The 25,870-nt window shown below is 34.5% G+C and overlaps 1 protein-coding gene across 1 annotated transcript in view; it reads left to right on the forward strand.

The window, feature by feature from the left end:
* Positions 1-25,870, forward strand: part of CTTNBP2 (cortactin binding protein 2) — a 68,591-nt gene that overhangs the window by 32,482 nt on the left and 10,239 nt on the right. The window contains exons 5-16 of the mRNA XM_062491073.1: positions 3,752-3,955; positions 9,302-9,401; positions 12,465-12,615; positions 13,741-13,995; positions 17,103-17,220; positions 19,586-19,852; positions 20,477-20,572; positions 21,096-21,175; positions 22,265-22,351; positions 22,435-22,534; positions 24,309-24,461; positions 24,738-24,925. Of these exons, the coding sequence (XP_062347057.1) occupies positions 3,752-3,955; positions 9,302-9,401; positions 12,465-12,615; positions 13,741-13,995; positions 17,103-17,220; positions 19,586-19,852; positions 20,477-20,572; positions 21,096-21,175; positions 22,265-22,351; positions 22,435-22,534; positions 24,309-24,461; positions 24,738-24,925 (1,799 nt within the window). The remainder of the gene's footprint in view (positions 1-3,751; positions 3,956-9,301; positions 9,402-12,464; positions 12,616-13,740; positions 13,996-17,102; positions 17,221-19,585; positions 19,853-20,476; positions 20,573-21,095; positions 21,176-22,264; positions 22,352-22,434; positions 22,535-24,308; positions 24,462-24,737; positions 24,926-25,870) is intronic.

Below are 25,870 nucleotides of genomic sequence, written 5' to 3' on the forward strand. Positions count from 1 at the left end.
TATAGAAAACATTTCCTTCAAAATGTTATGCTAAGAAAAAAATAGATTTTATAAATATATCTGGAAATAGAAAGATAAACCAAATTTAATAACACTGGTTTTGTTAAGGTAGTATGGTCAGTAATACCTGAATTCATGCCACTTATTCCTTTTTTCAGCTTCTTTTTTAAGTTTGACTTTTTTTGAGGGGAGAAACAGCTAACAAACTACAAATGCTGCTGAAGCTTCTTTTCCATATCTGCATTTTCATGTCCTCTAGGCAGAGAATCAATTAGTTTTATTAATGATCTGGTTGATTTTAATATATTTTGTTTGCTTTTTTTAAGCAAATGTTTAGAATTTCAATTTTACATTCAGTTAAAGCAGAGCATGGTTAAATCTTACTCATATTTTAGTGTATAATACGTAGTGAGCGTCAATCAAAATTTTTGAATATTTTTAAAAACACTGCCAAACAACTTTAACATATTAAAGGACATTGACAGAATCCTTCATTTTTATATATATTTTTTGTCAATAAATTCACTCTTCTTTCTTCTTACTGTGGAGTTGGAAGAATTGATAGTAACCTAATCACTAAAGTATTATATTTATTCATTTTAAGAGTTTCCTAGTTAGCTCAGATTCCTTTGGTAACATATCAAGAGCCTGATTTTCAGTAAGGAAGTGCATTGGTTCTAGGAAGAGGAACTATTAAGAGCAAACTTAAAATGGGAGCTCTGATCTTGTCATTTACACATTCTGCTAAAGTAATGTGATCATATCTTCTTTTAGCTATTGTACCAAAATAGAGGGCTATTGTACCACATGTTGCTCTTTTCACCCCTGGTAGGAAAAGACATGGGCCTTCATCATTAACGTTGAGCAGACTGCACATAGAGACATTACAATGAACATTTATGGCCTGATTCAAAATCTGTGGCAGTGTTTTCATTAACCAGCAGCCTTTGAATTGGTGCCAAAATGCTTCTGCTCTGTTTGGATTTCTACAGTTCAATGGCTGTAAGACTTCAAAATGGAAACAAATGTAGGCGTTTGGATTATCATACCCCTGGGATTTCTGCTTTCACTTTCTTCTTACTTTTGTGCTATGTCAATGAAATATGGGTTTTTTTATTTTGCTCATTTCTATAATGATTGATTTATTATCTCTTTGCAATTGGCTTTGAACATAAAAGGGGGGAGGGATGAAGGACTGATCTGGGCTCTGAAATTAACCATCTCACATTCTGAAGCTGATGCCAGAAGCTGTTTTTGTCTGTCCCTCTGCCCTTCATCACTGCATGCCCTACAAGCTTTTACAGATGCTTCACATTTCCTAACTTTTTGCATCTTTAATGGTGTCCCTTTATTTACTGGTATCTTCTAATGTTGGTGCATTTTGTTGGATGAATTGAAGTTTATTATACTGCTTCACACTGATGATAGAATGTAAAGTTATATTTATGTTATTACTTACTTTTCTATCTTTATCAGTAGAAGGTTTTCATTTAATGGTAACGTAGTATTATGAATTTCATCACTAAATTGCAGCAACATATTTTTCTTTTCAAGGAGCTGAAATGAAAATTAAGAAGTGACATTAAAAAAATTCTTTCATTTTTGCATTTCTTTTGAGGATGCCCCAAGAATAAGCAAACAAACAAGAAAGTAAACTACATCCAAAAAAATTCACTTTTTTCAAAAGGAAAGGAGACACAAAATACTACTCATATTACCAAAATTCCAGTGTTACTTGAATAAACAGTATTAGTAACTTGTAGTGCCACCTTGGCTATATCACTATCAGGTAACTACCAGAAGAAGCAGTAAAAACTACACAAGTGCTATTTTTAAAACATGCATATATGTATAGCAGCAGCTGCAGCACAGTTAGTTTCAAAGACTAACAAAAGGCTGGAAAAATAGAACTACTTTCACAATGGAAAGGAATACTGTAAGGTTTTCTTTGGACCTTAGGGAATTTTGTAAGAGTTAACTGTTCTCAAATGCTGGAAGTTGAAGGTAATGTATTTTTTTGCCACTTAAAGGATACAGTTTACTTTGTATATTGCTTATTGTTTTTTTTAAATTAACTTCAGAAACCCTCAAAATCCTCTTGCTCAAAGTATTGGAGAAGTATTACTAAAGGTATTAATAGTCAGAAAGTAGTTTTGGAATTGAAGTTTTAAGAAGATGTATGGAGTTAATTTTACAATTTATCTTTGGTTTAAATTTGGATTTATGAGGCAACTTCATAGCTGCAGTGATGACTTCTTACAGTGAATAAAAAAAGTAAGTTTAACAATAAGCTAATAATATTGGAAAAATACTGAAAATATTTTTCCTTAGATACTTAACTAGTAAACAATTTAAATTGACAAATTTAAATTTTGGAAACAATTATGAAAATACTCCAAGCATTTTTTTGTTGTTTTGTTTTTTGGTTGTTTTTTTAACTGGGGTCAAACTATGTATTCTTCATTGGTATTGCTCAGATGGTGGATTCTTGTGTTACATCTTGATGTTAATTAAAATGCATCAAGATCTTACAAGGTACCCAGTTTATTGTTTCTGTGAAATTCTGTTCAGAATTTCTGTATTTCAGTTTGTTTTCCAAAATGTGGAGCAAATCATCCCAGCATGGTACTGCTACTACCATGTACTTTTTCTAGCTCAGGATGTTGGATAGTACTTACCATCTTGAATGGACCTGAAGCTAATGCCCTGCAGCTCCTCTTCAGTCTCAGACATTGCAAAACTGCATTAAAAAGCTGCCTTAACTTGCTTTGTATCAGATTTCAGCCTCATATAGTAGACTATTTGTGGCCACAGAAGACAAAGTTCTTTATTTAAGAGATAAGTATAATGTGTGTTTTCTAAATGTAATAGTGAAAATATGAAAAAAAAAAAAAACCAAAACAAAAACCCAACCTTTCTTCTATTTTCTCTTGCAGTCTTTGCTCAAGGAGGAATGCACAAAATATTCCATGCCTTATGCAGTAAACTTCATATTCTTAACAAAGTCCTTACTAAAGCTGATAAGCAGTCAGTAAGCACTCCTAAGCTTTCACAGTTTTGGACTGAATATTTTTTGTTAATGGAGTGACTTGAAAGCTTTTACACATGAATTTTATGTAACCTGTTACCCATTCCCACTGGAACATTTTATAATATATTGATTAAGTATCACTGAGTAAAAGGAACATTACCTTAATGGAGAGTTCAATAATAAATATATTTTTTCTGTATTAATTGTGTAAATGATTGCTACATGTTTTTCCAAACTTATTGAAGGGCACCTGAAGTCATTAAGGGCTGTCTGCAATTTATCTTTGTAACTACACCTGAGTTATATAAATACTAAATATATATTAATACTAAAGTTTGCACTAAGGTGGATAAAAGTACATATGAAAATAAGTAAACTTTTCTGTAGATACTTCAAAAAAATCTTCCCAGTATATTGCAAATAAATTAAAACTTCTCTAAAATTTCTACTGGTTTTGATTATATATTTTTTTTTTTTGAGATGTGCAGATGCTACTACAGTTCACAAGTTTCACACAGACCTTTTGTAGTGAAGTCCTGTTCATTTGTATTAACAAGTGTCACCCTTGAATGCAATTTCTATTCTTCAGAATACCATCAGAAAACTTTTGCAAAACTGACAAATGCAGTCATTTTGAAGATGCTTTTTAGTACTTAAAAGAACACAGAAAATGCAGGGCTTTATTTATGTGTCTCTAACTTCTGTTGCTTTAACTCACAGGCTGGTCTTCCTCCCTAACCCCTTTGTTAACAAGTGGTGGTCCTGTCCCCCTGGGTGGCAGGCCCACCCTTCTTCACCAAGCTGCTGCCCAGGGAAATGTCACTTTATTATCAATGCTGCTTAATGAAGAAGGACTGGACATTAATTACTCTTGTGAAGATGGCTATTCTGCCTTGTATTCTGCTGCTACGAATGGACATACAGGTAAATGATACTAAGATCTAGTACGGCATCCATGTAAACTAGTAAAAGCTTACTTCATAAGTTTTTAGTATTCAGTTAGGTCAAATGAATTCTTCTTAAAAATGTGAAAGTGGGATATATAGCTTATATGTCAAAGTCATGGTATAGCTTGTATATATAAGCCATGCTTCTTGAAGGAGAACTTTGAAACTCAGGAAGCATTTGAAGCACAAGAAATGGTAGCATTCTTCAGGACCATCCATTCTAATTCTCCTTTCCCTTCGTATAAAAAGCTAACAGATATTATCACCCCATATTCTGTGAAAAACTAAGGATCTTTAGTAGCAATAAGAGCTTGAAAGAAAGAGCTTTTCCTCTGCAGGGAGTAAGCAGCAAATACAGGTGTTCGTCAAGGTTTTGATCTTCTGTAGCAGCAGTGAAAATGATGGAAGACAGTGTTAGAATAATGTGTTACTTGGGATAGAAAATGAGCTGTCTGTATTTTTGAACTAAATGAAATAGCCTTCATTTGTTACCTAGGCTCTCCTGAGAAAATTAAAAGGGTCGTTTTTTTTCCTTTCCCCATGATCCCAACCCTCCTCCGTACTGAGGAAGTAGCATTTCTGAGCCTTTCAACAGTCTTCATATTTTATGAATATATTTATGAAATGTAGCAAGTATGTTACTAAAAGATAGTAATTTCACAGATAAAAACTCCTAGCAATAGTTTTCAGACTTAACACAAGGCTCTCAAACAGGAGTTTGTTTTAAAAGTCCAGTGCACATTACTATAGCTTTTTCTGCCTACATAAAAACTTCTAGATTCTTATATAACAAGTGATATCATTATGCTGTTTTGGACACTAGAGATGAAATCTAGCAATACCAATGGCAAATATTCCATTAATTTTTAGTAAAGTCAAAAATTTATTTTAGATTAGAAGGTGAACATAGTCCCTGATCCAGTGTTCCAGACAGTACAGAAAGAGAGAGACTATCTCATATTTTCAAGTACTTTAAAAATAAAACTGAAGTTAGAATACAAAATCTGCAGCTAGGCAGATAGTGTACATTTTTCTGGCATCTTCAGTGTTAATTTTGCTACCAGGCATAGGGAAGGAGGAATTTCAACTTTGCTGAAAATGGTTTATTTTGTCTTTGCTTTCCTAGGTACTGTGGGGTTTTTTTTGTAGAACCTGTAGAATCTGTGTCTTTTCACCTGAGTTTCTTTTCAGTTGCCAAGACCTTTAAAATTGTGAAATAGTACTTTTATTTCCCCTTGGGTGAGATTTTTCCTTTTTTCAACTTATCATCTGCAGTATTAAGAATCCTGGTTAATTATATTGTGTGGATTTATTATTCTCCCCTTACTGAATGGATGTTTGGTGTATTCTTCTAGACTTATGTCCAGTTATCATTGCTAATATTTGTGGGAGACCATAATTCATCCAATTCTTCTTTATTCATCTTGTATTCTAAAATTGCTTCACAGGAAATGGTATTCAATTACAATTACTGAGCAGCTCCTACTGACAGCAACAGCAATTTGGTTCCTTGTTTCATTGTCAAAATTTCAAATAAGAAAGACACTTGACAGAATTGTGAAAACACAATAATAAAAAAAAAAAAGATATGCACCCTCTAATTGTTTGTATGTTTTATTTTTTGAGATAGAAACTGTATTACAGAGGTTATGGTGTTGCTTTTCTATTTATAGTTGACAGGATGTGAAAAATATTTCGCTGTACAAATTCATGACATTTCAGCAACTAAATGGATTGAGAGAATCACACGGCAGCCATGTTGGTCTCCGTAATAAATTATACGAAAATTGAAAGTTACAGATTTATAAAATTTATGGAGAAAGATTTTTGTGCTTAACTTTATTATATGATACTTTTTCATTACTTGTAGTTTATTCTCAAGTGAATGGATATATGCAGCAATTCAAAGTGAAGACCTTAAAAAACAAGTTTATTTTAAAAATACAGGTTTAAGAAAATATGTATAGAAATAAATATTTGTTAAAGTCCTTTGTAATACCTCTTCTTAATGAGCCAGTGGAAAGAAATTATACTGGTGTCATTTTAAGGATAAAATAATTTATTGTTCAAGTTTTCAATGTGTTGGATTGTGTTGTCAATGGTAAATTTTTGTTGTTTTGCTTTTTATTTTTTTTCCATAGAATTATACAATCACTTAGCTTGAAAAAGACCCTTAAGATCATTCAGTCTAACCATAAGACTTAACACAAGCCTACACTGGTGGGTGATCATACTGTGATTTAAATTATTGAGAATATTTTTGAAGTGGACTTTGTGACTAAATAGATTTTCTAAGATTTCTAAGTCAACTAACCAGAGTTTCCTATCTCTCCTGGAGAAGATTTTGCCCGAAGAAACAAGTAACTTTAGAACTGATAAAAGCAAGCATAATGAATATCTCCCTTCACAAATACCCTGTTTGAGAGATTCTGGGAGGAGTGGAAACTGTATGATCTCCACAGATTTTCAGTGAAGAAATACAGTATTTGAGATGTGTAGATAAGTAGAGTGTGATAGAGCACATTGTAACCAGCATGGTGGCAGCAGCTGTTTTATGCTCTCAGTCTTTTCTGTAGAAAAAATTGAGTTACACTAGAAAAGAGCACTGAGATACTCTGTCCTAATCTATCCTAATTGGAAAATGTGTAGCTTTCCTGTTTGGAAACAGTTGCCTTTTGAGAGCTGCAACAGAGAGTTTTTCCAGCTCATGAAGTTAAAAGCAGATGCTTTGTTTCCAACACACACTGTCCCTAATTCTGTAGGTGTGAGAGAGAGAAGTTCACCCTAAAAATACACACTTTCTTTGTATTTGAATGGACACGAGGAAACTTAATTTCATTATTTAACCACTAGATTGGCATAGCTGAACAGGTTGTCTTGTCTGGTTGTACTGGTTTTACCATTAGCAAAGAAGGCACCACTTCAGGTCTATTGTACACTTAATAACAGTAGTTTTCTTAGCTAATAGATCTGCACAGCTGTATGATGCTGCAATTTGTGACCATTCTGTGCCACAAAGAGGTGGAGAAGGACAGAATGAAACAGTATTCCTGAATCTGAGAGATGCGGAGAAAATAATATCCTTTGGAATCAGCTATGTGCTAATCATATGCATTTACAGTGTAACTGATTCTCTTCTATCCTGAGTATTTGGAGGCTGTGGCACCCTGATTGATAGGAAAAAACTGGAATATATGGGAAGTAGAAAGGAGTGAGGTGCAGAGACATACAGCTACGTGGAGTCAGCTGTGTCAAGCCACCGGATGTATCTGCATGATGTTTGACATCACTCTGGAAGAACTAACTACCCAGCTGTGGTGGAGAGCTGTAAAATCTCCAGGTGTTTATCTTAGTTTGCTTTCATGTTTTGCTTTTGCTATGATCAAAGCTTATAACTTAGTGACACCAATGTCTGTCTAGTGCCTGCCCTTCCACTCAGTACTCCCCATTGCTGATTGCTTTTGTGGCAGACCAGAGTGAACTGGAGTGAATGAACCTGGACTGACCCCAATTACCCTTCTCCAAATCCCAGTAAAGAGTTCATCCAGAGATAATTGCTCTTTTACTTGATGTGCCACCAGAACAGGTCACGTAGAGCTTACTAGCTCACATGTTCTACCTTATGCAAGTAGCTGTATTTCCTCATGGTCACACTTACTCCTAAGAGCAAAAAGCTGTTTCCAGAAGCAGCATTTTCACAGAGATAAGCTTCTGCAGAAACAGTATTTATACAGACATAAACTACCACCTGAATGATCTGCCAATCAATAAGTGTGAATTAACCATGCCTTTCTAGACAGGTAGTCTTGTCCTGTGTGTTCATGGCTTTTGCATGGCTAACATATGCTTTATGAACAAACACCAGAGTATTCTAGCCAAATACTTGAAACCTCTAGATGAAAATTTTTTCGACATCCCTCATAAACTTCAGAGTTATTCTAGGTGATCAAGCAGGAGTCTGTATTTTTGAGTTAATAATTTAATATAGGACTGGGATTGACAATGGGAAGAAGAAAAAAAGATAATTCTTTCTTAGCAGAGTATTTTTGTGTTAAAAAGTGAATGAAAATATAATTTTATTTTAAATGGTACTATCTTACAATTGAAAGCACTTGGTAACTTAGTTAACAGAGAGCTTCTGTATGAATTAAAAAAAATTACAGGTCAAGTCCTGGTAATTTACTGTGACAACCAACGTGACAACAACAAAAAATAATTTCACATCAGATTACTTACCTGAAAATGAAAGAATCCTAATTTACAAAATAATAACTTACAGTGTTTTAAAATCTTGTTTCTTAATGTTGAGTTATTTATTCAATCAATTCCACAACATCTGTATTAGTATTTGAAAAAATTGTAACAGGATTAAATACATTGAAGAATGGTTTAGATGAGTCAGATTTCTAAGTAGATCTTAATATATTTTTTCTGATATCCAAGTAGTTCTTCATATATGTTTGGTTCTGATATCTGGAGTTAAACTGCACTAACAAAACTTGGCTTCAGGATTTTACTGAGTGCTGGAACAGCATGAATTAAGCTTGCTCAGAAATCAGGTCAGGAGTTTGTAATTGGTGTTGTAGCTGAGCTTATTTTCCAAGTAGTAGTTTCAATTGCAAAAGACTTGTTTTATTTTCTTCTGGAGCCAATTTCAAGAATGAGGAACAGATCAACTGTTTTCTTCAAAGTTAATTGCATAAAATGATATTCCAATTTGTGGATGAAAAGTGGTCTAATTACTGTGTAATTAATTATCTTAAATTAGCTGTAGGGATGATGGAATCAGGCTGGTACTATTTTTAGCATGTGGTTTTGGAAATAAATGAATGGGAATGGTTTGGGGAGGTTTGAGTTTTTCAGCTTATTTTATTTGTCATTGCAATCACAAGTCAGAGTGTCCTAAAATAGACTGGTCGGTGTGTTGCTTGAGGTCTGTGTGGCTTGTGAACATCTCCCCTGTGGCTGTCATATTTGTCACGACTGCCAGTAGGCAGTGATGCCTTTAGGGGCTCCTGGATAAGTCAGATTCCCCACTTGGGAGGTAAAATAGCTAATACTGTGGGAGTTGCCTACAATGGGCATGAATTTGAATCCCAGCAGAACCCAACCCAAGCCCTTTTTGCAAAAGGGTGGTGATGCCCCTGAGAGGCAATTCTCATCTATCTCCTGCAAACTTCTTCCTGAGCTTTTATTTCAGACCCTAAGGTGTGATGGGTAGTCCAAAAGACTGGGGGATTGTTTCCCCCAGCAGACTTTAGCCTCTGGTAGTTTTAACTACTTGATCTTGTTGACTCATTCTATGGTTCTGCTCCATTTATAGATTGTGTGAGATTGCTGCTGGCTGCAGAAGCACAAGTTGACGCTGCTGATAAAAATGGCTTCACACCCTTGTGTTCCGCAGTTGCTCAGGGACATGTCAAGTAAGTGAAGCCTTTAAGATTTTACCTGTCAGCTGTTGCTCAGTTTTATATTTTCTTTACATTTTGTATGTTTTCATCACATTACTGTTGCATTCTTATATATAAATGTATTTAACTATAATTTATTGAAAGCATCTACTTAAATTCATATTCTTAAGCCATTCTGATTTTAATATTTTCTATTTGTTTTGTTTCCAATTTCAGCTCTTAAGGTTGCTGAGCATGTATTCCTAGCAATTGCAGTGTGGTACTGGTCCCCAAGGGCATCATAACTCTGAATTTCTTAATTTTCTTTGCATTATCAGCCATAGTATAGGATTAACAAAAAGGAAGAAGGAAATTATTTTTGCACTGAATTTTTTCAAGCACAGAAAACTATGAGTATCATATTCAGAGGCAAAAGAGCATCTGTTTTCTCCTGAGTGATAAATAATCAAATACCTTAAACAACAAAACAAGGTTTTTTGAAGGCTAGTGTTTTTTTGTATCAGTATCTTTGAAAAAAAGAAAATTATGTGCAAGTCAAATAATATTGCTAAAAACATTCTTCAAAATGTCATTAGAATAATTTATGTCATAGAATCATAGGGAATGGAACTGGAAGTTGGAAGCAACTATTAAATTACCATTTCCAGAGGATCATTTTCCTGAGAAAATTCAAAAGGCTTTAAACAGAGTTACTAAGAATTCTTATTACAGAATTTAGCTTTGTTTTACATATCTTTGCACTTGTTAAATCTTTCTGCTTATTTTCATGTTTATATTTTGTTATTTTTAAGGATTTTGCTCTGATACAGTAGCACATAGGAATCAGCCTTTGAGTATTACACTATGATAGGTCCAGACCCAACAATGAGGAAGACCGGCATTTCTCTTCTCACAGTCTTCCATAAGTGTATAAGAATCTGCAGAGATCCTTGACACTTTTTAGAGGTTTCAAGCTCATCAACTAATGGTCAATTTTTTACTGTAAGTCTTACCCCAGACGTAGCAGATGCCCACTAGATGTTTTGAGCACAGAAATATGTATCTAGTTAAGTGTTTCAGTGTTTTGTATAAAATCTGTAAAAAATACGTGTGACTTGACAAGACAAACCCAAAATACACTCCATATTCTCTCACTAAAATAAATATCTTAACACTTCATTTAAATAGGAAGCTATTTATTTCCTTGGCTTACCCTCACAACATTTTGCTATGTATCATCTCCTGTGTTGTGATATTGCAGACTTGATATTCTTTTTGCCTTAGAGTTACTTATTCAATATGATATCCCCAAACACATTTTTGCTTTTACTCTTTTAGATACTGAACATGAACTGAATTGTAAAATTGAGCATGGAATGACAGGGCTAGCCAAAAATATCTGAGAGACTACAAATGGTTGGGGCTGTTTGATTTGTTGGTCGCTTCAAAGTTCAGGCTCAGAAGAGAAATCTGTAATAGGTAGAATTTGAGGCAACAGTATCATCTCTCTCCTAATGTAGGGCTAATGACAGCACTAAACTGCTCCCAGTTGCCCAACAGGTGTCTGTCATAGACTTGCTAACCAGTCCCCTGTGACATCTTCATTAACTTTGTTCCCAAGCCAATACTGTTGTTCTAACCCTAATTACATAGTCAGAAAAAAAATTCTAGTTTTTTTGAGGGTGGTCCAGTAATATCACCAGATCAGAAACTGGTTTTAGGAGAAACTTTTGGAATCATTTCCCATGTGGTCCAGACCAGGATGACTTTCCGTGGTCTTGAGGTGGAAAGTCGATGTAGCTTTTAGAGATTCACCAAATACAATGTAAATTATCAAACCAGATATTTCTAACCTAGCAGACTTAAAATTCTATCTTGAATTGCTGTATAGATGTGTCTTGTCGTGAGCCCTTCTTAAGATGGCTTTTATTACTGTATGGTTAGCATGTATGCCTACCATTTGTTATGGGAGAACATTATTTTTGTTTGTATTTTTTTTTGTTCAGTTGAGCATTTTTGGAAAGCGTTGTAATTCATATTAATGCTATCTGTTTTACTCTTCTTTAAAATTGTGCATTTTACCTTGAACCTTAATGATTTTCTGACTGGATAAAAATGTATCAAAAACAATTTTCTTAAATATTTGTGACTCTTTTAGTATGTAGTTTCTTATATATATATATATTACATTGGTTTAAATATTTTGTCACAGTAAATATTTCTACAGTACAGTCTCCTAATCAGTAGTTATTTGCATTGCACTAACTGCTTTTAGGCTTTATTGTTTATATGCTTTCTATTTTTATGGACTGATAAATATTGAGCTGGAGAGCTGGGAACTTGCCTTTGTTAACAGTGCTTGTTTGAACTGCAGAGTGAATTGACTGGCATTAAGATTTTTGCAAGGTCTTAAGTGTTGTTGAAAAGCAAGGTAGGAGAAAGGAAAGGTAACCAACGATGCCACAAGAACCAGGGAAATAAAATGGACATATTGCTGCAGGGTTGTGAGGAGGTACAGGAGCTTGGGTCTAAATGCCAGCCCCAAGTGAATTGCTCTTCAGCACTCCATCTAATCTTCCATCCTCCATAACCCAGTAGCTGCTAGCAGTGCACCTAGTCCATCCTTCTGGAGTAGTCTTTGTTCAGGGATCTGAATGGTAGGTACTGCCATAGCTGTATTGCTGCTGCCACCAGGTTACTTCCTTCGATGGGTGTCCCTTTTGCTGGTAAAACTATTTTTTCCCATTTCTTTTTAATTCTATTTTAAATATAAGTAGTCAGAAACGTTTCTTTTTTTTTCTCAGCTGAATGGGTTTTTTTTAAGCACCTGTCATCAAGTTTTTATCAGTCTTGTGAAATTCAGTGTTAAACATTCAAAAATTTTAAGTGCAGCTGCAGTAGTTTAAGATTTATGTGTTTAAAGTAGCCTGTCTTTATACATATGTACAAATTTATACTTGTGTATATGGGTTGATCACAGGTAGATCTGTATCTGTAAAATCTATGCTTTATTTAAAATATTTAAATGTTGTAAGTTATAAAGAGGTGTTGGATGTCTAACATAAAACAATTTTATTGCTTTATTGTTTGCTGTAGATGTGCAGAATTATTAATTATGTATCAAGCTGATATTAACCATGCTGCTGAAAGAGGACAAACACCTTTATACCTGGCCTGTAAAAATGGAAATAACGATTGTATTAAACTGTTGTTGGAAGGTGGAGCAGATCGAACAACAAAAACCAGTGTAAGTTAAAATAGTTTGTAAAGTTACAGTACCTTGTATATTACTGAATATTGACATTAAAATATTTCTTGAAACTTTTCTTTAAAACTGGAATACACCATGTAATTTGAAATTAGTATTTTGTTATTTTCATCCTACTTTCTGGGGTTTTTTTAAACTGTATATTGTCTAAAATCTCCTAAATGATGTGACTTTCGTACCATTTTACGTATTTCAGATTCCACTGGCAATTTGCTGCAACTTTGCTCCAGCACTGGATTTGTAAAATGAAACTTTTCTGGTTTGGTTTATTTTTAAGGTGGAGAAGTCAAGATAGGCATTTTGCTTCCACTTTTTATGTCAGAGTGCTTTATTGTTGTCCTTGAAGGGACAACACCCCAAAACTTTCTAGCCAGTATTGTAAAGTCTCAGATATCACAAATGGCAGAATATGGCCAAAAAAAAGGTGTATGTAGAGGAGAAGAGGAGGAGGACTGTCTTAAAATTAGTGCCTACATAATTGACTTTTTCAGGTGCTTTTCTAAAGTTTTTTTATGACTCTGATGTCAATAGATTATTATGACAATAAATGTGGGTTTTAGGCTGTTCCAAAATACAGCAGAAAGAGTAGTAGCTTCAAAGAACATTCTACTCCTCCTGTAATTATTACACTAATTTTTTTCATAATTTATTTATTTTGCAACTGGAAAGTAAATGTATTTTTTTTGGAATGAGAGAAAGTTGTGATGTCAAAACTGTGAAACTGACTAATAAATAGATTAATGCACCATGAATCAATATTGATAGTTGGAATCATTTTTGTCTGATGCACAGGCAAGAAGCAGTTTACTAACAGCAATGTGAGCCCTGTATTACTTAGGTTCTTCTAAAAATTGTGAAGACACTAGCTGTTGGACTCTCCTTGGAGAAAGCTGTGCAATTTTTTTCTGTTACATTTTCTTCCCTCTCTTCCACCCAAAACACATACAAGCAACTCAATTTTCCCAAAGGATTATTATGTTACTCTTGCTTGTGTTCTTAATTTTCAGACAGAGCCTTCCATTCAGTTTCTTGCTGATACAAATCTGCAAACGTTTTGCTATTTGTTTGGTGGCAGTGTGCTTTTTGATTTTGGATTTTTTTTAGGATGGCTGGTCACCAATTCATGCAGCAGTGGATTCTGGTAATGTTGAAAGTCTCAAGCTCCTTATGTACTATGGAGAGCCGAACAATGGGAACTGTTTGATGGATGCAGAGCCTAATTTAGACTACTTTGATTTGGAGAAGAGAGAAGATGACTATAGCAGTAGAGTAAAGCCTGTTGTTTCTGCAGATCTCATCAACCATGCTGACAGAGAGGGTTGGACTGCTGCCCATATAGCAGCATCAAAAGGCTTTAAGGTTAGTCCATGTGAACAAGTTATAGTAACCAGATATAATTTAGGCAAAATATATCCTTTTCTTTTATCTTTGAAGAATTACATTTAGATGTCAAGTCTAAGTTTGTTGTCTAGTTTATAGGCCAACTTGATTTAACAGAACTAGACCTCCAGTGGACAATTTGTGCCAGAATCCAGGTGTCAAATGGAGTGAATTATCATATTTAAATGTCTGTTTCTTATGGGAAAATAATAAAGAGAGGAAACATCATTACTTGAGATTTTCAAAGTTAAGGTGAGATGAATCCCACCCTGAATGCCAATTCATTGGATGTCATGTGCTTATAGATAGTAGATGGATATAATTTCCAATTACAGGTAGCAATGATTTCACTATGAACAATTTTTCCTGTGTGAAGGAGGGGAGAAGAAAAAATTTGAGAAACAGATTTGTGCAGACGTACGTTGTTTAATTTATTGTTTTGGGCAGCCTTCCTAGCAGGCTGTGAAACATTTTTGTGAGGTTAGGATAATTGATGATGTGGAGGGTGACCTGTCAGGTCCTACTGATGACAAACAGGAAGATTTCTGGAAATTTAATATTATTTCTTGATACCACAAGCTATAAACTTCTAACACTGACCATTTAAAGGACTTTATTTAATATGGTAGCTGTCAGTCAGATCCCACTGTAGAATTTTTACCCAGGAAGAAGACAAAGGGTGCTAAACAAAGAAGAGTGAATTTTAAGAAAATACATTCCAAGACTTAAAAAATCAGCTTGTGTTTACATGCCTAGTTCAATACCTGTCATTATGTTTACTTTTTCTCTTATAAATATGCATTCAAAATAGACAAAGATTTAAGATGCAGTTTAAGTTACAGCGTGTTTTAGGGACAGCAACTGCTTACTCAGCATTTTGCATTACAAAGAGTCAGAGTTCTGTTACCAATATCTGTTAGGCAGGTGCAGAGTCTCATTACAGTTTCCACTCATATGAATTTAGATGGAGTTTAAGGTATTTGCTATAGTCTGCAAATACCTAAATAATGTGCACTATGTTGGCTCTTTCTGCAATAGGAGAATCGGGAACTTTGAATTTAGGTTTCATTTGCTGTCTAAAACTGCTTTGACAGGTGATCTCTCTAAAAGTTCTGACACTGGAAATTTTCACGAGTTTTTCATTAATAACTCAAGGGTTTGAGTTTCTAAGCACATTCCAAGTCATCTGTTTAATAAGATCTCCATTTGGGGTTGAGGGAGGTCTCTTCCTCCGGTGATGAAGGCAATATACAGCTGGCAATCAGATTCCTGGTTTTGATGTTGCAGAAACTATAAAATCGCATTTGATTTAATGCATTTATTGACTTGAGATATGTTTGGGATATTGAAAAGCTTAATAGCCATCTCCAAGTGCTGTTAACACTTTGACTTCATTCTCTAATCCATTATGTACACTGCATGTCATTAATTCCAGTGCATGATAGCTGCATTTAAGCAGTGCTGACACTTGCATCCTCTTGTTTTGTGATAGGTAGAGGCCATTCTTTGCAGATTGATTCTGCTAGGACATCTTAGTTGTTATTTCATAGGCAGCAGAGACAACAAAAATGCTCATTTTACTAAGGAAATAAGCTTGTTTTTTTTGTTCTGTCCCACTTCTTCCTGCTTTACTTCCCATTTTCAGCCTCACAGTTCAGTCCTCAGCCTTCTGCAGTTCCACTATTCATTGCTCCTGCTTGAGGTATAGTGTTAACAAACTAACCTGACAAGAAAATATGTGCTTTTTTCTGCTTGATATCCTTCTGGCAAGCTTAGTGAGCTAATCATTTCTTTTAAAGTTTTAAGAGGTGCTGTAACTACAGCCTGGTAAAATTTCACCTCACAGGTAGATGTACCTTGAATAACTATTATATTTATGAAAGGTCTCAGGGTATCATACAGTGACAGAAGTCTCTGTAGAAAGCTACAAAATAGGTAATACTATGTCAGCCTGCAACTAGTCACTGTTCTGCATCAAAATACTCAATAGCTGCTTCTCTGTGTTTTTAAGGTTTGATTTCTGTGGTATGGTTAACCCCAGACATTATCAATAGAGATTTAACTAATATAATTCCTGTTGGTTTCTTTCTTTTACAATATGGATGCGTCTTTAAAAGCATATCTGAGATGGCAAAGCTTTCATGAAGGCTGCCTGTTCTGTTGCAGAATGATGGTCATAAGAAACAAGGAGTTGATAATTTTTCTGATTGCTGATCAATCAGTTTGAATGCAGTTTTATGAGAACTCTTTTATCCCACACTATTTGGGAAGATCTACATAGTGAATATATTTTCATGTTATAGTATGATTCTACCAATCCAAATTTATATGCTAATAACTTATAATTATCTTACATTTCTAATTTCAGTGATTTTGCCTTTTGTTGAGCCTATGAAATTTTTAGAGGGCATCATGTGGTTGTCATCCACAAGATGTTTGTGCTCTGACTTAATAAAGATACATTTTTATATCACTGCATTCTTATGATGCCTGCAGAATTTCAGGTTTCTGCTTCCAGAAATTCTGCCAAAGAGGCTTGCAAGGTAATGTTAAAATTATTCTTTTTTTGTATCCCACTCGGGTGTTAGTCATGATGGAAGCTCCTACATGGTGAATTACATAGTGAAAACTTGTTTTATGGATTGTTACCTGATTAGATTAATTTATTAGTCTGTATTAAGCTTTAGAATTGCTTATTTAGTGTTGCTTGAACATTAAGGCCAAGATGTTCAAACCAGGATAATAGCTGGGTTTCTGTCTCCTTATTAACACCTAAACTAGTGGCCAGACATAAGAATTTCTTAAATCAGCTAATCAGCACTTGATGCTTACTGACTGTAGAACCCTGGCTCTGTGTGTTCTGCTTCTTTATAATCATTATTTGAAACTTTCAGATCTGCTATAAAATATTTTTACTCCTGGTTTTCAACTCTGTGAGAAACATCATTTTATCTACAGAAACTCTGTAGCTGATTGTCTTTGGAAATGCATGTGTAAGAATTTAAATTAGGAATCTAACTGTATATTGGTAGAACACTTTAGTGCAACAAATGGACAAGTAAATAATACAGTTCCTACCTTTGCAGAATTGTCTAGAAATCCTTTGTAGCCATGGTGGACTAGAGGCTGAGAGAAAAGATAAGTGTAATCGAACATTGCATGATGTTGCTACTGATGATTGCAAACATCTCCTAGAAAACTTAAGTAAGTAAATGCTATTAGCACTACATAAAAGTGTTTTTAGTAGAGAACTTATGGAGCAAAAATGAAAAATACTAAAAGGGTAGTTGTCACTTTTTTTGACACCAGAATATTAAATTACCTTGATCTAAAAAATCTCTATTCTCCAAATTTTGCAAAAGCATATGATAACATTTTGCTGGAGGTTATTGATTTCCTCATGTCTTTGTTTCTAAACCATTCAAAAACATGATACACACTGTACATTTGCAAATATCCATACTCTCTTAAAATTTCCAAATTTAGTAATAGTAATTACTTTTTCAAAAGCTATTGCTCTCCTTTCGTCTTTTCTTCAGATTCTTACAGAGATAGTCAATTAGTGGTGGTTAACTGTCCAATTTCCTCTGTCTAAGATGATCATCTAGTCATATCTGAATCTCTTTTTAGAGCATAGTTTATTTTGTCACTTGTTTATTGGTGAGGGGATTGTTTGTTTGATTCTTCAGATAGATCTTAGAGACAACATCAAATGACTTCTTTTTTCCAGCACCAGTAACTTATGTAAGAAGATTGCTTTTCTGTTGAAACGTGTCATTTTCTTCCTTCTCTGTAAGTTTACTCAAAATTCAGTAGAGCAGGCTCATCTGTATATTTCTTGAGACAGAACTTAATTCTTCCTCTCACTAGTTTTGTGTACTTTGTATCAATGTATATATCTAGATGTAGCTATATCTCTATATATGGAGAAAGATATCTATATTTCTCTGTATGGTTAGAATTATGGCACTGGTAGATTTATATGCTCTCTATTTTTTCACTCTTCTTTTTTGTGTTTGTCTTATGGGATATAGGGACGTGGGTGGCTAAGTCCACTGATTATCAACAAATAAAGGAAGTTTTCTGTCTGCTGCTTCTGATTTTCCTCTTCAGCTATTTTAAATCCCAATTCTTACCATTTTACTGAAAGGGGAGGGGAGCACAGATCATTTTCTAATAGACACTCCTCCATGATCATCATCTTTATCAGACTGAAGCAAATTTCTTATGGCTGAATCTACATCCTGTCAAATTAATGCTTGTATTATTTCCATCAGTCTTAGTACCCTGTGTCTCTGGTCATGCTTGTCATGAATCCCACAGTATTTATCAGGTCAGAACCTTTGGTCTCGCCTTCTGTTCTTCTGTGCACCTTAAGCCATGACTGCATTTTGGGGTAAGGTGTCTATGTACCATCCTCTACTTGCCTCACACTCCAGTAAGGTTTCCACTGTAGGGCAGGAAGATGTGCTGTGACAGATCTAAAGGACTGGGGGCCAGGTTTGCCAGGTATGCCTTAGAGGTCACATGCATTAATATTTAGGCATATACTGTACCTTTGTCCTAGGGGCCTGTTTCCTTGTGGAGAGTCCTCTGTACTCCTTACAATCTGTGCTCATTTCCCTGAGGTCCAGCTATCAGAAGGGCAAGCCTTTGATGCATTTCTCACATCTGAAGGATGCCTCTGACTAATCTTTTCCCTATGGTAGGCTAGTGGGTTTAAATCAGAGCTTTTCTGACATGAGGAAAACTTCATTGGTTTGTATCAGCTGAAGATCTGAAGCTGAAGGCTTCTGCACACAAAAGGGAAGAAAAGATCATGTTGTGAGACTTCATAATAAGTTGATACGGGTTGTTTTTTATGGTGTACTTCTAAAATTTCATTTTAATTTAAGGATTTCTGAAAGGTATTATTTGGCATGAAAATTAGAAGACAGTTTCCTTTTTATTTTTAATCATCTAAATGATCTCCAGAGAGTGCTGCTTCTATTGCGTAGTATTCCAAAGAGAAAGATTTCAAGTAGTTTGTAGTTTCTAGAATGTGCATGTAAATTTCCATTTTGCCAGTTTGCTCTATCACAAATGAAATGTACCCTTTCAAGTGCATTTTATGTCTTAGCTCTTATCTTTTTATTTAAAGATGTTTGGCTCAGCTGTGTTTTCCACTTGTGCACTAGCGCCAGAAAATTATTTTCTACGTTGATAATAAAAAATGTACACAAACACAATGAACTAAAAAGTTAAGACATTCCCTACCATCTGTTTTAATTTATAAATTAGTCTATAAAGAGGAGATATAAGATTAAGTAAATTTTCTCTTTTTTCCTGTTATTTAAGCACAATAATACTGAACATTTTTTGTAAAAAGTTATAGATACCTTGGTATTTTCATCACTGCTGTGATTTTGTGGTGGTGATCTGTGCTGTTCTTTACCATTTACTTCTTTATAGCAGGAATTATTTTGTAGCTTTCCTTTGTAATATTGGATGTTATTGGCTTATAATAATGGGATTATTTAAAATTGCATTTTACAATTTTTCTCATAGTTGGTGTTTTGTTTTTCAACAGATGCTCTTAATGTACCTGTAAGGATTTCAGTCAGTGGCATTGAACCAGTCCATTGTGGTACAGAGGAATTTGATACAATATGTGCTTTAAATATCCGCAAGCAGACGTCATGGGATGATTTTTCAAAAGCAGTGAGTCAGGCAGTGACAAACCATTTCCAAGCAATCACTTCTGATGGATGGAGGAGTCTAGAAGATCTGTCATTTAACAGTCCTGCAGAATCCAGCATCGGCCTCAGTGCAAGCAGTATATTTTCCATCAAACTAGGTATCAATATTGGTGTTAATGAGAAAAGTGGAACTTCGGGGTGTTCTTGAATTTTTGAAATCTTCTAAGTAAGATAAAAATATATAAATATATAAGAATGTAAATCATTGGCATAGGTAAACAGAACTGCTGTTTTACATAACTCCACTTAGCAAGTGAAGAAAAAGAGAAAGAGCAAAGAGGAAAAAGGAAAAAGCAAAAGAGAAATCTCTAAAATTATGAGAAATTGACCAAAATGTGGTGGTCTTATAAAAGTTATATAGGTTTCTGAAAATCCATGTACTTCATCCTAAATCTCCTTCATTACTTCGCTTCCCATCAGTAAAACCAAAGCCTAGTCTCATTAGACTGAGAAAATTATTCTATTTTACTCTATTTTATGTGTAAAGATAAAATGACAGGCTAGCTGTTTAACTTATGTCTCAACTGGTAGAAAACACTAGTAACTTCAGTCGTATATCAAATAACAGCATGCTTTAGTGCATGTCATATATGGGACTGGTTTGTTTGCCAAATTTCTCAGTGTATGCACAAAATCTTAGTTAAGCAAGCAGATATGCTGGAGTCTAGGACACTTTATATGCATACAAGCAATATCTCTCTCTCATTTTTTCTTTTTAACAGGAAACATTTCGTGGTCAACAGGTCAGATTTTTTCCCAGCCACCATGGGACTTTCTGAAGAACAATAGAGCTGAGCATATCACAGTGTTTTTGTTTGGTAATATTCAAGTCATAATTTTTCAGTTTTGAATGTTAAGACACTCCATATGAAATAAATAATTTCTGAGTCATTTGCTATGGGTTTTGTTCTTCAGGGTTGCTTGATTCTCAGAGACATCATATCCATTTAATTGTTTAACTAGATTTTAAAGTGTCTGCAACCTTTAGAAAATACAGTGATACATAAAAGTCCTCCTGCCTTTTTCAGCTATGTAGTAGTAAATATATTGCTATATCATGGATATATGATGGTGTATATATATGTATGTATATTATATAGATAATATATATCAGTATATATCATATTATATATATATATACAGATATCCAGTATATATCATGGATACCCGTGAATCTCTGGTGCTGGATCAATACCTTTCATTTGTTCAGCATTTTAATTTGCATAGGCTTTAATTTTAAAAGGTTGCTGTAGAATACTGCATGAAAATCATATGCATCAGTCATACGTGCATGTAAACATGAGAGATTTACATTAAGTTATTTGTATGTCTCATTTTAAGGACCTCAAGAAGGCTGTCTAAACAGTGTGACTTATGCATCCACGATCCATCTTCAGACACTTCAGAATTATCTCCGCCTGGTCAGTAATAAGCTTGTTTCTCTCTGCATGCTAATTGTTTGTCAAAATACTTCTGTAATAATGTTGACTAAAATCAGGGTTTTTTTGCTCTGTGAAAGAACATCAAGACTTCTAAAAAAATTGAAAAGGGATGAAGGCTGTTTTAAAATACAGTTGCCCCTAAATTTACCCTTAACTTTAGTCCTGTGAGGGCATTAAGTTTCTTCTTTAAATAGCTGCTATCTGATTAACTGAACTGCTTAAAAATGTATTAAAAGCTCTCTGATATATTATTGCTTTCCAAAGTTATTTTACTCCACTTTTTGAGGAGAAAGTAAATTAGAATAACATTCATGTAAACAGTTATTTGAGACTTGAATTTTATTAGAAGCCTGTTCAGAAATCTCCTGTAACACAGTTTAATACACCAAAATGTAAGGATAGTTTAATAATATAACTTTCATAGATCATTTCTTCTAATATTGCATCAAATCAGAATTAGTTTAGAACCTGCTTAATTTCTGCTGTGTCCTTGGATAGTGTTTTATGTTGTCAGGAGAACGTGGCACAGGTTTCTTCTGTAGTTGGCCATATTGCACAGAGGTATGAGTGTATTACTTTAATGACATTTTAGAGGTAAAATAGAGTCAAGATTAAAAAAAAAATGTTCTACCATACTGATAACATGATCCCCTTTCTACTGCAATTAAAGTCCTCAGTTTTAATCCTAAACTTAGCACTAACTTAAACTGATGATTTTGGCATCATTCTGATGTATATATTTTAATTCAAGATCAAGAAAATGTTTGTGATTAATAAACCTATTCTTCCCAGATGAGTGTTTTAAAGTTTAAAGTATGTTGTAACAAAATACCTTGCTATGTAGTTTTACAGTTAGGATATAAATTTATAAACATATTTCCAAGATGTATGCAAATATTGTCTACTTTGAAACTAGTATTGTAAGGATTATCACCTCCAATAGCGCAAATCAAAGAATTTTGTCTTTTAGGTGCTGATTGTGTCATTTAGGTTAAGAAAAAAATCCAAGTCTAAACTTCCAAGAATAACTTATTTATGAAATAAATATTCATATTTATCTGTCTGTAGGTTGAACAGTACCGTAATGTCATTTTCCATGGTCCAGAAGGAAGTTTGCAAGATTATATAGCATATCAGCTAGCAGCCTGCATTAAGGTATTTGCACAAACTTATCAAATAAATTAGTCCATAAACCAGAGTTCTCACTATTTCATCAAATATATAAATTTTCAACACAGCAAAAGCAAGTGGCTGCAGGATCTACATGTGAGATTGTTAAAGTTCAAGTGGATGCTGGTTTTTCCAAGGAGCAACTTGCCGAGCTGTTCATCAGTAATGGTAAGGTTATTTCAGCAAGATTAATTTTGGTGATTTGTAGGAAAATTTTCAACGGTGCGAAGTTAAGAAATACATGCAACCATTTTGCATAGTGGGTGGCATGTTTTAAAGGAACCCATAGTTTTTCAGGTGCTTGAGGCCAAATGTATGAATCTAAACTGAAGGACAGCTGAGTGTGACAGAGCTCCCGATAAGGAGCTCTGTCAAAAGTTCCCTCCATTTAAGCAAAATTAGTAGTTTTAAATGTTTAATTATATCTCATTCTTTTTTCCCTTTGTGATCCTTTAAAAGTTGATTGCTCTGTTTTAGATCTGCTGAATCAGAACTGAAGGTGTACTGTGTGTGTTCATGAGCAAAAGCAGAGCCGTCCTATCAGGTTTAAAATGTTGTGCAGTGCTGTTCTGTTTGTTCTTGTACTGCGTGGTGTAACTTCAGTCTATGGCAGCTTTTTCTCTAAGGAAATCCTGGTCACAGTGCCCAGGATAGTTTGTGCCAGTGATAATTCCCACATGTCACTTTCAGTGTCATCACATTGGTGGGAGAGAAGAGACCATTCAGTCAGAAGTCAGCCAGGCTATGGTGCTCGGCCTGGAGGCAAGAATGTCACTCGTAGTTTGGTTTGTTTACTGGCCACTGTCTCTTAGGAAAGCTCCTTCTTTTGGATGCTTTACTTTGTGTCAGCAGCACATTTTTTTTAATAGTCTGGTTTTGCATTTTAGCCTGGTGCTGCTGGTTGAGTGTCTCATTTTTCTGCCGGCTTCTTTCCCCACTGTTCTGCTGAATCTCCTTTCCTAAGAGAGCATTTCTTCTCTAAATGAGTCCATCAGACACAGTGGGGTACCTATCCTCCCTCCTCTCAAGCTGTAGCCTCTTATTAAAACAGGGCAGTAACAGGAAACTGTAGCTAAACAGCAATGATAAGATAGTCTGTCATACTTACTTGCTGTGAGTTTTGCCCTTATTACAAGTCAATTTCCTTAATGACCATTGTTAGTACCACCTTCAAAAGGTTGTGAAACAATGCAGTACACAATACACTCAAGATAAGTGTTTTGTTTTATAGATGTATTACAGAACCATTCACCTGGGATTTGCTGTTGCAAGACCACTTGCAAAACTTTCTTTTTTAAGCAACAAGATGTTAAAATCAGGAAAATTAAAGGAAAATATTTAAAATGTTTTAAAAATATGTAGATATCATTTTAATGCCTATTAGGTACAGGTGCTACTGGGTTTGCCTCATATGACCTCCTATTTTTTGAGTGATTCTTAAAGATATTGAAGGAAGTTTTGAAGAGATTGCCTGCTTCTCATAGAAGTTTGCTACTGTCTCATAGAATGTTAAAGTTTCTTACAACCATGGACTATTCTTATGCCTTTTATCACTACATGGCATAAGAGTACATGTTAAAAGTTTAACATATAGTACAGCAAATGAAAAAGATGTTTAAAGAGGTCTTTGCCATCTTTTCTGTTGCATTTATATTCAGTGTACTGAAATCTTTCCTATCTATGAAGATCCTATTGTAGCCATTTCAGGAATTTATTTTAATCATAGCTTTCCCTATTTTTTCTTCATATACAGTATTATATTCTTTCTATTGTTTGATTTTATGCTTTCAATTTTAAACTTATTATCCAGTCTGTCTGCTCCTGTAAACAAGTTAAAAAGGAAAAAAAAAAATCCTTTGTTGCAATAGTAGCAGTAAAATCTGTATACATAAATGGAAATAAATTTTCCTAAGTACAGATTAATGGGATTTTTCTATTTCAGCTTGTCTGATCCCAGTGAAACAGCCTCCTGTAAACAAGACAACAATTGTGATTTTAGAAAATCTGGAGAGAGCTTCTTTATCTGAATTACTTGGAGATTTTCTAGCACCTCTTGAGAATCGAAGTTCAGAAAATCCCTGCACTATTCAAAGAGGTATTTAAAGAATTTGGGTTGCAGAAATGTTTTTATTACAGTACAATTTTATTGTAATATATGACAAGCAGGGAACAGGAGAAAAATTTCATTTGTTCAGTTTTTATATTTTATTGTAAACTGTTGTCCTTAACAACGATATCATATTTTTTAGCTAATTTATGGTGTTTTGTGGGTTGCTTTTCCTTTCTAATTATGTCACTGTTTCTTGCTTTTATATGAAATCATGTCAAGGCTTTGAGTATTTCAGTTAAGTGTTTTATGGTTCCTTTTTAGCAAATGGAGCTTCTGGTGCTTTTTACTTTCATGAGAACTGCTTTTTACTGGGGACCATCGCAAAGTGCCATCTTCATGGCTCCGACCTGCTGGTTCAGCAGCATTTCCGTTGGGTTCAGCTCAGGTGGGATGGGGAGCCAATGCAAGGCTTGCTTCAGAGGATTTTAAGGAGAAAAGTAATAAACAAGGTAAGAACTCGAATCAGCTTCAGCAGCTGCTGTCATTGCCAGGAATGTGAAAGATGTACGATGGTAATGCCAAAAGCAGAGCAGATAACTTTAGTTGTTTCAGGAAAAAAAAATTGTTTCTGAAGATACAGGCTCTGTATCTGGAAATGTTGTGCTTGGCCTCGTAGAAAGGTGTGTGTGGCCATGGCTAATTTGGATTAACCATTGGTTGGTTGCAGATAATGATACTGCGGCTACTTGCCTGTCCACTTGCATGAAACATCCTTCAATAATTTTTTTCAACTTCTTTCATTCTAGTGAGAATGATAATAAAAATCAGTTCAACAAACATACAATCTCTTTTTCAAAGAAATTAGTCTCAATATCTAAAATAAGATAGACACATATGTGTCTAAGTTTTAAGCAGAAAAATATTTTCCATGGTTTTCAGATTAAATGAGGGGCAAATTATATAATTAGACAAGTTTTTGTGAGCTAATAGGTCGGCTGAAGCTGTAACAGAAGTCCAAATGAGAATAAAGATGGGAAGTGCATTTTAATATTAATAAATAAACAAAGATGGGAAATGAAAAGAAAGATGTAGACAAAAGAAGAATTGTGGACTTTTGAAAGTTATTTGGAATACCACTTGAGTGTGAAAGCAGCTATTACCAACAGTCAGGCACTGTTAGACATTGTCAGAGGGAGTTTAATCAAAACAGCTGCAAAGGAAAATAATCTTGGCAGTAGTTTTGAACAGGCTTTAAAAGGGAGATTGTTCTAGGAATAGAAAAAACTGCCAGTAATAAAGAATCCTGTTGTGGGACAACAGACCTACTGTCAGTGTTGAGTGTTCAGCTGGATATGTCTTGGTTATCCTTGGGCATATCATCTCCTGTACCCTTTGCCACAGTTCTCATCTATAAAGGCTTACTGATTCAAAGAGATCCTGAAGAGGAAATGTGT

This window comes from Cinclus cinclus, chromosome 4 (assembly GCF_963662255.1).
Source record: "Cinclus cinclus chromosome 4, bCinCin1.1, whole genome shotgun sequence".
NCBI classification, from domain to species: Eukaryota; Metazoa; Chordata; class Aves; order Passeriformes; family Cinclidae; genus Cinclus; species Cinclus cinclus.